Source organism: Megalops cyprinoides, chromosome 7, assembly GCF_013368585.1.
Source record: "Megalops cyprinoides isolate fMegCyp1 chromosome 7, fMegCyp1.pri, whole genome shotgun sequence".
NCBI classification, from domain to species: Eukaryota; Metazoa; Chordata; class Actinopteri; order Elopiformes; family Megalopidae; genus Megalops; species Megalops cyprinoides.
This window is the reverse complement of record NC_050589.1, coordinates 13,136,185-13,149,602: the sequence shown is the minus strand read 5'-3', so window position 1 is coordinate 13,149,602 and position 13,418 is coordinate 13,136,185. Positions and strand designations below refer to the sequence as shown.

General features: G+C 43.2%; 1 protein-coding gene across 1 annotated transcript; it reads left to right on the top strand.

Annotated features, from left to right (window-relative positions):
* The first annotated feature begins 2,110 nt into the window (after positions 1 to 2,110).
* LOC118781126 (DNA damage-regulated autophagy modulator protein 2-like) lies at positions 2,111 to 10,548 on the top strand. Its single transcript, XM_036534019.1, has 8 exons — positions 2,111 to 2,139; positions 2,635 to 2,847; positions 6,350 to 6,417; positions 6,742 to 6,884; positions 7,432 to 7,609; positions 8,553 to 8,635; positions 9,015 to 9,107; positions 9,998 to 10,548. Exons 2-8 carry the CDS (start codon positions 2,717 to 2,719, stop codon positions 10,118 to 10,120), a joined length of 819 nt encoding a protein of 272 aa, XP_036389912.1. The 5' UTR covers positions 2,111 to 2,139; positions 2,635 to 2,716; the 3' UTR covers positions 10,121 to 10,548.
* The last annotated feature ends 2,870 nt before the right edge of the window (positions 10,549 to 13,418 follow it).

Genomic DNA, 13,418 nt, shown 5'->3' with positions numbered 1-13,418 from the left:
CTATTTTGTCAGCGGCAGCAATGGCTAGACGGTGCAAAATGAAAAAATATGATACTTCTAATTATTACAATATAACTTTGCCACTTAGAACTAATTAAGCACTCTTCTGCGAGTTACTTCGTGAGCGGTGGATAAAGTTAGCGTGGATGTCCTATCAGCGTATTTATAGGCTACTAACAGAATTATCCCTTTGTACGTTTTAAATAGGGTGCATTACGCTGTGCCTTAAGACTTGAATCACGCGGAAATTACTGCGCAAGGGAGGTCGGTCATACAGTACAACAAGGAAGTAGGCTTCATAATTAATGACTGCATCGTTACCTAAAACTTTGTCGTAGATGGTTAACTGTAGCAACAACAAAACCACGACTTGATGTGCGTGAAAATCGGAACGACCGTGTACTAACAAGGTGTATAACTATGAAATGACAAGACTAGACCAGGAAGGTAAGATGATCATAGGGGGTCGAATTGTCCGTTACTTTTTCCACACTGCTGGTACTGTACTCGGCTGACGGTATATCTTGCGCAAAATACTGATTCGCAATACATTGCGATTTATATTGTGATTGCGATTTCATACACTATTTCCAACCCGGTGCACCGATGTTTGTGTGTTCTACATACGATATAGTGAGGCAAATTTATTAACATTAATCAAATGTAACTGAAAAAGGGGCCGAAGCGTATTTTGTGAAAAGACAGTACAGCAGAGGAAGTCTTGTTAAACGTTGGCAGGCGAGTGTGTGTGTGTGTGTGTGTGTGTGTGTGTGTGTGAAAGAGAGAGAGACAGAGAGAGAGTGAGAGAGTCTTGTACTTGACTCATCTCATGTAGCATCCGTTTTCTACAGTGCGACAGGTGCGAATAATCAACTTCTGCTAAAGTGTCAATTTCCCTTGGTTAGCCAATGCAAGTAAACTCACTCACATTGCACGGTAGTTTGAAATGAAGCTGAGGCCATATGCTTCCTTTTTTGTGATTAAAAACGTGTTTTGATTCCAGGAAGTATGCAGGCAGGCATGCGATACAGTCAGGCCCGGTGCCAGGAGAAAATACAGAGGAGTGAAATTGCCGGAAGGGGGTCGGTTCACAAAAAAATCATAAATACTATGCAGACATCGGGATATAAGGAGACAACTGGGGGTGCACTGAGGTCTTTCTGGGAGTGCAATCACCCCAAAGCACCCCCATAGCACCAGGCCTGTAAACAGTGTACATTATTTGGAGATTTGTATCAGTTTCTCACGGGCCCTGATGCCAATCTACACTCCCACACACTCTGCAGCCTCGTTATACAGTTGGATTTTTTATTATCATTTTACCGTTGCAATCAAATTTAACCTTGACGATCTTGCTCAAGAGTATTGCCTCAATTACATGGCCCAGAGTGCAATGATCTTACCCACACAAGAAAGCTGTTAGTGTGCAGAGGCTCAGTTCAGTGTGGTTATGATCGACAGAGTTATACACTTCTCAAAAACTGAACAGAAATACTGTGGCTACAAATGCAGGCTAAATTTAGTTATATTACCAGCTGTTCATTATACATTTCTGCACCATGAAGAGTAATTCCTAATTATTCATAATTTGTTTTATTTTACTACATGCATCAGTGAAGTATTTTCACCGGTTTGTGTGCCCATAATTTGTTCATTTCCATCCATTGCTATCTGTGATGAAACAATGGTAAGTGTTAGAGCTCTTGCCTTGCTGTAAGAGAAAACATTGTGTAGTGGCTCACAGTAGTGTACTCTGGTGCTCCCTTTCTACTCACATGTTTCTAGGTGCATTTGTACTTCAGTCCTGCCTGCCTTGACACAGGGCTGTTACAGTGCTATTTACCATAGCTAGCTACTTCCTTTGAAGGCTCTCTATAGCACAACTCTTGCTCTTGCCTCTGGAGACTTGAGAGTGAGCTTCTTGTTGTGTTTAAAAGAAAACGATACGTTGCCATTTTTAGAATGTGATGCTGGTCTGTTTGGTTCTTCAAGGATTATTGGAATCTCCTACTTTGTGACCGAATCTCCTGTTTTATGACTGTCTGATTGTCTGTCTTATTGTCCTGCCTTACAGTGGGAAAATGAGAGGTGATATGGAGGATAAGGTGTTGTGATGGACTGTGCTGAAAAACTTCTCTGGTAGGTCTGAAGGTGAAAGTGAATGTTGTTATTGTGTGGGTGCAAGACAAAGGATGCTTTGTTCCTCCATGTCTGTGTGTGCACATGCTGCAGTGTGCATCTGTGTGTGTGTGTATGTGTGTGTGTAAGTGTGTGAGTTTTGATCATCTTTGTTTGTATGCGTGGTTGTTTGTAGTTCTGTGTCTGGTCATCTGAGGTTTACAGTAGTGTCTGGTCATCTGAGGTATACAGCCTGTGGTTGTATGTGCGGTTTCTGTGTGACCTTTGAGGGACTCTTGGTAGTTGGCACTCCTTTGCTCTGGGATGTGGAGTAAGAATGAGGAAGTGAAAGGGAACAGCCATGCGTTAGGTCAGCTGACCTTCTGGCACTGTGAAACAACCATGCGTTGGATCAGCTGACACTTTCAGTGTGTCATGGGAGGGGAATGTTGCAGATGCAGTCAGAGGAAGGAAACTGAAGAGCCCTAGACAAACCTACACTTCCTCCTCTCCTAGGTGAGGTCCATGCAGGTGCCTGAGCTGCGTGTGGGATTGTGACACTGTTCCTGTGAGGCCCCAGGCCTTCCCGCCTCCGGCCATGTGGTGGTTCCAGCACGGACTTTGTATATTGCCGGTGGCCCTGGTGGTGTGGTCCTCGGCCACCCTCATCTTTGCCTATGTCACAGCGGTGCTGCTCAGGCATGTGGACCCGGTGTTTCCCTTCATCAGGTGAGATATGCTGCTTTTTGGCATAGAAGGGAGCAGGGAGGGGTCAGGGAGAGGGGAGGGAGGATTGGGAATACCTACATTTAGAATGTATACCTGTAGACTGTCTATCCCATCTGTTCTAGAAATGAATGAAAAAGGCATTAGTAAAGATGAGGGGTTGATTTGGGTTCACTGTGAATGAACAATATGTCCTTCAAGTCTGCTCCTTACAAGTTCACTGTCTTGAAGAAGCAGCTTGGTTTTGGGAATGGTCTGGTAACTATATGTAGTGTTGTATTTTCACTTACATATATCTTTAGCTTTATATATGTGTATATATGGAGAATGAATTAATAATCTTCATTCCAAAAGTTAGACGATTGTTCCAAATTTGATTGCCAGACAAGTCTGCCTTTGAGACAGGATTTGAAAATGCAGCCCCTCTAATGCCAGCCAATCAGGAGCAGCCCACAAAGTCTGGAGTGGACATTAGAGATTCTGTTTCGTTGGCATTGTTCTAGCAGTGTCCTAGAGAAATTCAGGTTTGGGATGTATGTGTTGAGCTACCATGTGATGTCAACATTAGTCATTAGAACATTATGGAGCCACAGCGCAAGGCTTGGTTAAATTAGTGGTTGTAATCAACTAATTTAAAGAAGAGGTGGTTAGCAGCTTACTATGCTTGGGAGATTTCAGTTTCATTTCTAACAAAAAGTAGCCAGCAGGAGCCTCACACACAGAGTTTAGGAAGACCTGTTGAACATCTTTAAACTTGCATATATTAGGTACAAAATGATGGCTCCTCCAAATACACTGCATTCTTTAGTTTTAATTGTCTTAGCCTCTATGACCATGGTGCAAAATAGCTGAAAACTGTATTCCCAAATGATCTTCCAGTGTTTGAAATACTGAATATTGAAATAGTTTGAGATTTTCATATAATGGTATCCCATCTTTTGGAGTATCACCAGCTCATCTCCCTCTATTGATAGCTGATGTAATGGAACTTACACACAATGTTTTACACTTTGATCTTCCAGAGGTTGTGATGTTCAGATAATAATTTTTGCCTGCTATAGTCATAGTATGATTTTGTTGAAAATATCTGTGCCATAAAATAGATTTAGAAGTTGATGGCAACATTTAAAAATTCAGTCTGGAGCTTTTGAGTAAATATTTAGTTCAGCATGTTTATGGTAACTGTCTGGTTTCTCTTTAAAGCAGACCCAAGCCTATTTTGAAGTGATAAAAGCGGTGTTTTTTACATTTGGTGCTATAATCAATATTCAGAGAAAGAATGTTCATTAATTCACACTGTCATATGATTAGGGCCTTCGGAGCTTGGCCGCCTCAGAGAGTCAGAGCTCATGGAGGTTTCAGTGGCACTGAGCAGCTTGATGTGTAAATACCGGGCATTAGTCCATGAGCCAGCATGTGACCATTTTGTAAATGGAAAAGGAACCAGGGCTATGAGAGCCGTGAGAGGGCTGTGCGGCTATCGCAGAGAGAAAGGCCATTTTAAATGGGACAGGGTGTATTGTCTGGGACAGCTAGGATGAGAAACCGGCAGCTGAAGTTGTCATTGACGCTACAGGGAATGTTCACACACCTATATGATTCACTCCCTCACTCTGCCCATACTCCAGAATAATTTATGTATTTTGAATCAGCATGATTGTTGGCAGTTAGAGAGGTGTATAACTAGGGTACAGCAGTAGCAGCAGCTATCACTGGCCCTTAGACTTTCTCTTTGTTCATGATGTCTCACTGCCATTCAGAGAGATGCCACATAACAGGAAAGAAATCCACAACTTTAGGTTCCTTAGGATTTTATAAGTGGGGATATAAATGTTGCCATCCACAGCCATGGTTAATTTTTTTTTCCTAGCATGGCATTGAGGACTGCTTCTTTGACCCAGTGGGGCCACCAACCTTCATATGCTGACAGTCTGATACTGACCTCCAGAAATCAACAGTTAATGATTATGGCCAGTTAGTGTAACAGAGAATGCATACCAAGACTCAGGGTGGTTGTGAATTTAATCCCCAGCAAAGTCACGCCAGTGCTTTTCAAAATGGTAAGATTTATGTAGTGGCTGTGCTTTTCTGCTTTTCTGCTTGTGAGATTAGTGGCAGTGGATTTGCAAAGGTAACTGCAGCTCATTGGCTGATTAGGACATGCTCTCACCTTTACTCTCATCCTGCACTACAGGACTGTCTCTGAGACATCCAATCAAAGCCCTCCGTTAATCAAAATCAGCGTTACTTTCACTGTTCTTCATTTCTGTTACAAGGAGGAACTCATTCTTGCTGACCTCTGCCATCTGGAACATCAGCTCTTTCAATCTATGGGCTTTTATATGGCATAACACCCATTACAGTTAGACTGTCATAGGCTGCTTCACAGTGCACTATTTCCACAGGGAAAAAAAAAACCAAAATGAGAATGAGTGGGAAATCTGAAAAATGCTTCCCTGACCCCTTGCAAAAGGCAGCTCAGATAAACTCCTGGAAATATGTGGGAATGGACACATTGCTTGTATATGAGAAATTAATGAGTCATTAAGGACTCTAAGGATCCTCAGGGCTGTGATTTGTTGGTGAAAGCCACAGGGCTGGATAGCAGATCAGAATTCATGGTCATTAGCTAGAAGTGATCTTGGCGCTATGTGTGATATCTGCAGGCCCACGGGCCTCTCGGCATACAGGTGGGAGAGACGTGAGAGATATATTGTATTTTAAGTGTAAATTAATTAGATTGCAGTACTTTAAGTATCATAACACGTCTGACTGTTTTAGTATGATGTGGGGTCAGGCCCATGTCAGCATATTGTGCAGATTGGCCACAAGGTGTCACTGTGAGAACTCCTATCATTTGACAGAATCCCTGCCATGACGTTTCTATTTGAGAAATGCTGTTTTTAGACTTATAACCCCTGACTCACTTCATGTTCTTTTAGCAATTTTCCAGTTTTATCTGCAGCTTGTGAGTTCCATGTGGCGTGTGCCTGCTGACGCAGAGACGTTGTCCGTATCTAAAAGGCAGGGTGGTGGGGAAGTTAACAGCGGTGTGTGCTAACATGTTCAGGGGAGCGGTTTGTGAGGAAGGAAAGACAGTCATTTGCAACATATCGCAGCAGCAAATTACTCAACTCATGCAACTGAAAGAGAGTTATGTTATGTGATGTTTCTAGAATCATTCTTGGTAGACTATGCAGTTAACACTTGGTTGTAGTATCAGCAGTGCAACCTAATATATCATGGGGGTAGGGCTGAGAGGGTGTAATTCAAAGCAGTGCAAGAAACATTGGTGCTGCTTCAATATTTTCAAAATTTCAATAAAATTTCATGGGTATACCATATTTTGGAGAGGGAAACAGACAGTAAGAGATACAGATCTGCTCCAGAGAATTTATGAATTTCTGTATGAGGTTTCTTTTTCTCAGGATTGAATTGTGCACACTCTCATCATGTGTCATGGTCTTCTGTGTGTGTGTGTATCTGTGTGTCTGTGTGTTTGCAGTGACACTGGCACAGTGGCTCCAGAGCGGTGTGTGTTTGGCCTCATGCTCAACATCTCAACCTTCTTAGGTAGTACTCGTTCATTTTCTCCCCATATGCCACTTCCTTTTTGACATCACTGTTGGGTATGGCTAAAATGAAAACTGCTATCAGAGATGAATAAACTCAGTGATAGGACTTAAAAAGGAGGGTAACAGTGAGTCCAATACCATGTTTGTGACCTTGTCCATTGTAGCCAGTCATTAGGAAACCTTTAAACCTCCGAGATCCCAACTGAAGTGCATCCAGCCCTAGTGGTTGAAACAGAGCAGTATGATGTGTGCTGAGGCTGGAGAAGCCTGTGTTAGCATTAAGGAGAGCCCCCCCTATGCTGCGCCTGGTGCGCTGCTGCAGGGGTGGCTACTGTGTTTATTCGGTACAAGCAGGTCCAGGCCCTGGTGGGGCTGGAAGAAAGGCAGCTCCACCGCTGGAACCTTGCTGGCTTGGTGCTGGGCCTCATCAGTGCCTTTGGAATGTGCATTGTCGCCAACTTCCAGGTATGCCTGCTCCGCCGTGTACCCATCCATGATATGGTAACTCTTAATAATGTAGTAGATTTTTACGTAATGAATTGTGCATTTATAATGTTAATTAAACCAAATAATGTAATAACTTCTGGATAATGTAATACGCTTTACAGAATGAAGTGTGTCTGTCCTGATCTCAGCTGTGCTGTAGTGACTTAGCATATCTGCATGTGTTTGTCTTTCTCAGTGGCTAGTCCCTGCAGCACCTGCCCATGCTGTGGCTGTCTGACAATAAGCAGATATTCTGGCAATGTGGATTTTCTGTGCAGGTTACCGGTAGAGAGTTGCCTGTGTGTTGTAGCGTGTGTATCCCAATGTTGCAGGAATGAGGGTTTGAGATGTTTGAGGTTTGGTTTGTTCTAACTGGAGTAGTACTTGCTGGTCTGAGCTTCAGTTTTAACTGGCTGAGGGGACTCTTTTCTGGGCTGAACTCTTTGTGTTGAAGAACTTTGTAGTGAGATGTGTTTGGGTCACTGTTCCTCTCTCCCTCTCTCTCTTATCACTGTGCACCTCACAGAAAACTGTCATAGTCTATGTGCACCTGACAGGGGCGATGCTGTCCATTGTCATTGGGGTGTGCTACATCCTGGTGCAGACAGTTGTGTCATACCGCATGCAGCCGCATATCCACGGAAAGGCCATCTTCTGGGCGCGGCTGGTAATATGGCTATGGACATCAGCAAGCTTTATCAGCAGTATCCTACTGTAAAAACATCTCACACAACCTACAGCACTTATCCTAGCTCATAGCACTAGCACACACACACACACACACGCCACCCCAGTGTGTCATGTTACTGTGGTATAAGTAGGGGTGGAGAGAGGCGGCTCTACAGGAAGGAGGAGAATTTGGTGAGGCAGGCTGCCTGCATGTTAACTGAGCATGTTTACTAGTCAGACCTGGGCACAAAAACTAAATACAGCACTAAAACTTTGAGTTGCAGGAGTGTGTGTGCATCCTGTTTCCCAGAGGCCTCTCTGTGGTTAGTCACTTGTGCTGTGTGGATACGACGCCTCATGTCCACCCAGTTTTACGTCCCACATCTACCCCCTGTGTGCCAACAAACCCAACGCCTCAGCAACATTTGTCAGCACTGAGTTACCTACTAATTAAGGCAGCATAAAGACCTGCCAGAGGCTGCCCCGGTCAAGGGTGGTTGTTACATGGGGTGGTCATGGTTTCTAAATACAGTAATTGCCACTTAATAGCACTTTGCTCCTGTGGATGGGAACGCCCTTTACAGATGTGTGGTGATGTACTGTGCTAATGTGTGAGGGCACAGTTCATTTATCCTCTCTGCATGGGGCTACCACGCACACTGATATCAGAACGCTCATCCTATTTACACCAGAATAAGATGTGCAATCATACAGGCAGGGTGATTCTTATTTTGTCATTGTGCTATAGTCCTGAGGCTGCTGTAACACTTCCTGAATTGCTGTGGAATTTGTCACACCATTGAAACCAGAGGGCTTTTACTTTGACACGTCTTGTGTGAAGCATCCCTCTTCACTGCAGTTAACATGAAGCATCTTCATAACATTATCTGAACTTCACAATATTATTACAGTTACAAAAACACATCTAGTACGTCAGCAGTGTAATGTCTGTGAAAGCCCCTTGACTCTCACTCTCAGTGTTGGTGTCCTCAGTGATCATGTACAACAGCCTGCCTGGGGTGGACGTGGCCAGAAAAATGCACTGGGTCCCAGGGGAAGTGGTGAGGAGCAACTGCCACTGCTGTAGTGTGTGTGTTTGTTTGTGTATATGTGTGTTTGTAGGTATGTCAGTAGTTGTGTGTGTCTGGGTTTTTAGGTATGTGAGTAGGTATATGTGTGTCTAAGAATGTCTCACCGTGTCTATGCATGTGTGGGTTTGTGGGTATGTGTGTAGGTTTGTGTATGCGTGTGTTTGGGTTTGTATGTATGTATGTAGGAGTGTGTGTGTGGGGGGTTGTAAGCATGTGAATAGCTGTGTATACGTTTGTGTGAGTTAGTATGTATATGTGTTGGTGTGTGTGTATGTGTGGGTGTGGTTCACCGTGTAGGTTAGCATATGTGCTAATGCTCCTTGAACTCACCGTGATCTCCTGTTGTTAGGGCTACACGGCTCACCTGGTCAGCAGCGTCTCTGAGTGGTCTTTGGCCTTCTCGTTCCTCGGCTTCTTCCTCACCTACATCCGAGACTTCCAGGTGAGAGCTCCTTTACTGCGCATGTACTGCTCGTGTAGCTTGAGTACTTACAGTAAATGTTAATCTGCCCCATGCTCAGCATGGCTCACATAATTCATGCAAATGTGTGCGGCGTCAGCTGGATTTGTTCGCAACATATGTTGCATTTTGTTCTTACAGATGAGAGTCCTGTTGCCTTTTTGCTCTAATGGAGCTCCATTAATTAGCTTGGTTTGAGCTTGTAATTTGGTACTGAACATGTAATTTAACTGTAAACTGCTGTGAGAGCTGTGTACAAGGAACAAGACGCTACAGATGTATTTGGACAGAGACGTTGGTTGTCCTTAATCTGTAGTTCATTTTAGTTAGGATTAGTTGTTTTATGAGGTTTCAGTTTAAGGGAGCATGATAAAAATATGTCAAGGAAAGACCTATATACCTGTGTCATAAGGTGCACTAATGTACCACAAACTACACTTTTCTTACAGACTAACTTATACAGATAACTGTCAAGTGGTGTCAGATTTAGACTGTAATAAATTAAAACCTCTGTCGAAGGCAGTTTGTTGGCAAGAGAAAGAGTCCTCAATGAGGTGTAAGTACCCAGGTTTTGAAACAGTGCCTCAGAATGAGAATTATGGTCTTTATGCCTTGCTGTTTTTGTTCTTTATTGTAAATTAAGGGACATAATTGACAAAAATAAATTTTTTCACCATTGATTAAGTATTAACCTGACTTTAAAATGACTTCTTTGTTTAATTTAAGGCACTTTGAAGATTCCACAGTGCTGCTGAGTTAAATCAGTTGTTTGCATGTTTCTTATTGAAACCTCAGTGTACGGAAAAGGGCTAAACCCACCTTTATGACATCACAGGAAGTTACATTTGGATATTAAATGTTTTCTCCTTCAGAAAATCAACCTGAGAGTAGAGGCAGTGCTGGAGAGCAACACCTTGTATGATTCTACTCACTACAATGTCAGAGTACACGTACATCATGGAGTGGGATCCCTGCTTCTGGCTGGGAGCATCTGAGCAGGGCTCAGCCTGGAGGCGCAGGTGCACTCCTACTCAAAAGAGTGACAGAGTCCTGGGTCATAAGCAGTGTCCCTCATGAAACTGTAAGATGAGAGAGCCGGGCTATACCCACAGTCGCACACACATTGCACTGGGAGGACAGAGAGGAGTACATTAAAAGCTCTTTTAGCATTTGGCATATCCCTGCATTCCACTTTCACAAATCATTTAATTTGCATTTATCAGTAATCGATCCAGAGTCTTTGTAACTGACTGCTGGGGACAACCCCCCTGTGATTAACATGAAGGTTAATGTGGCAGTCAGTGAATACATTAGTAATGTGTTTTACCCTCGGCCTCACAGCACGCACCACATGCTTACTCATCTTTATGACCAGTTAAGTGCTTTAAACAAACATATTATGCTGTGAATCCAATAAACAATAAGTGCCTTACAGTGCAAAGGGGAAGAGATCTTTCTATTTGGGCAAACTAAAAGTAAGAAATGGCTGGTCATAGAAAACCTCAAGAGCATGGTCAACCAAAAAAGCTTCTCATTGTCCTGAAGAACATTAATGTATGCCCGTTCAGCGTGCTTTCCTTTGCTCATAGTGATTAATCATTCATGGAAGATTTATGGGTTCAGCCATTTGTAATGAGCAGTATTTACAGGTGTGTGACAAAGACGGAATGTCTTCTTGATGATGACCATGTGTGTAACAGATTTAAACGGCATTGTAGGGCTTTTCTTATTCTACAATAGCTATGAATGTTGCTATGGAACAAGTTCAGCTTGTATGTGATTCCAACCCACCAATGTTACATTACTTGCTGATTGTGCCCTATGGACTGCACTGAATGAAGGCACTTCCACTTGAGAGAATGCAGCCATAGAAGATATTTGCCAGCATGTGCTTCCTCTTCAGCATTGTATACCTGGTCCTGTAAGTCTATGGCTTCAAATAAATGTAGCAGCCATCTTGGCCTTCCATCCTAGGGTAAGCAATATCAGGAAGGAAACAATATTATGGAGTGGCTGAAGACCCCCCACTACTGACTGTGACATAGGTGACTGCAGCCCTCCAGCATCCCAGCATTCCCAGCCTAAGATCCACAGGTTCAGGCGGGTACAGGCTGGTAGGGGCTCACCAGGAGAGCAGTTCTAAATACATTCTGTGGAAAATATTATGCTGTAAATTGGTCAGACCCCTCTAAGCAGGTCTGTCCTGCAGAGCGGTGAGGTGAACATTATTCCGTGTGTCCTCCTTGGTTTGGGCTGCATTCTGTTAACACATTGGGAGTCTTCCGCACTCCTCTGGAGTGTTGGAGGGACTACTGCTCCTTCTGTACCGCAGCGAGTCCTGGCCTGTTGGACGTCTGGCCCTCAGGCAGATATACTTGTATCATTCATAGCTCTATAGTCACAGAGTCTAAATGGGGCCAAAGGACTGATTCCATCTAGGCAGACCATTCAGCAGACCTGATAAGAAACAAAAACAAACTGTTGTTGCAGCTTAACCTGTTTGTTAATTTGTGTCACTGCCTTCTGTTTTTTTATTTTCTCTTGCAATGAGTTGGATTTCTTCTCCTCCAATTGGTTGTTGCTCTGTATGACTATAGCATATTAACTGGGACATATGGACACAGAGTGACATCATTAGACTTCTCTAAATTGGGACTTAGAATCGGAGGCTGTGGATGAAGCAAATGTTGCACTGAATGACGCTTACTGAAATGCTGGTGCTCTCACTGCCTGTTTCTCTCTATGTGCTGTATACGAGCTGTATTTCCTCTATCATGTTACTGTGTTTTCTGTTTGCTTTACTTGTCCAGGTTTTAAAAAATAAAAGATGCAATAATGGAGGTTGTGTTTGTAATATTTTAATTTTTGCTTATTTTACTGAGGTTATGTCTAGACTGTGATATTTACAGTTCTCTAACAGCTTTGTAGTTTGTCTTTACGTTGTTTTGAGCTGTTCCAGGACCTCACAATGTTGGTGTATATATCTGAAACCGAGATGTAATTTTAAGAGTGTAAATTAGCTGCATTCATTTTCTCCCTCAGGGGTTTATCAGGGTTTCAGCAGTGTCTCATTGTAAGGGTGTAAGGCTTCATGAGATGGGAAGAAAAACACCTCAGAACTTGGTTTGCTATAGGAGAGCTTTCTGTTGTGTAAACAGTAATTAATGCAATTAATTACTCTGCAATTATTTGTACATCCTGCCTACTACTTACCTGCTTGATAGCATACAACACAACAAATTTACAAGCTCTCTGACAAAATGGAAGTTAAGTTTATTAGCACTCCTTCACCTGTGTGAGTGTGATTTTAACCATGGATGTGAGCTATTTACGTGTGCTGCTGTAACTGAGCACAGCCTGGCAGGTGTGGGGTCCAAGGCTCCGCTGGCTGCTCCTGCAGTACTGCCGTGTTTCTGTGGTATTCGCAGTAAGAGTGTTATCTCTGAGGGAGATTCTGTGGTTTCTCTTTCGGTATCCACCCAGTACCAGCAGCCTGAGTTATGCTGTAGCTGTAGTCACAAACTCAGCAACTAAACAGGAAGCCAGGTAGAGTGTGTGTGTGTGTGTGTGTGTGTGTGTGTGTGTGCGCTTGTGGAAACTGTGACCTGCGGCAGAGTGGGTCTTCAGCATGGCTGGCGACGTGGTTGCTGATTTGTGAGGAGAGGAGGAGTCGTTTTTTGTGTGCAGTAATGAAAAGCAGTGTCACTGATGCTCTAGTTACCTCTCTCAGTCAGCGACATTAACCTACCTCTCCCAGCACCAGATAGCTGTGTCCTGTTCAGTCAGGGTGATAACACATTACAGCATATGACAAAGAACTGGGGTGCTCTGGGAAAGACTTGAAAACCCACACAAAGTTAATTTGCTGTTGAGATTGATAGATTCCTGTGAAGAGTGCAGGCTATCACAAGTTGATGCTTGTTCTGTGAAAATGAGCAATACAATACAAATGTTTCAAGGGCACTCATGTGTTTTAAGACATGAATGAGATGTCTACCCCAGGCCTCTGGATGCTGATTATGGAGAAAGAGGGCCAGCATGAACGTGATTACAAATGTTAGTGTTATTGAAGAAAAAAATTCGTCTAATAAGAACATGGCCTACTGAACAGAACAGGACTCAATGAGTAGGAAATTCTTGTAGTGTTTCATGTGTTGTGTATAGGGTTTTGTTGTACCAAAGGGTTATATTATTAAAGGTGATACATTATTTTTATTATTTTTCCCACTTGTGTACTGGGAATCAGTGAGAGCTTTGCAGTCATTGGGGTTCCTGTATCCAGGGCTCCTTCAT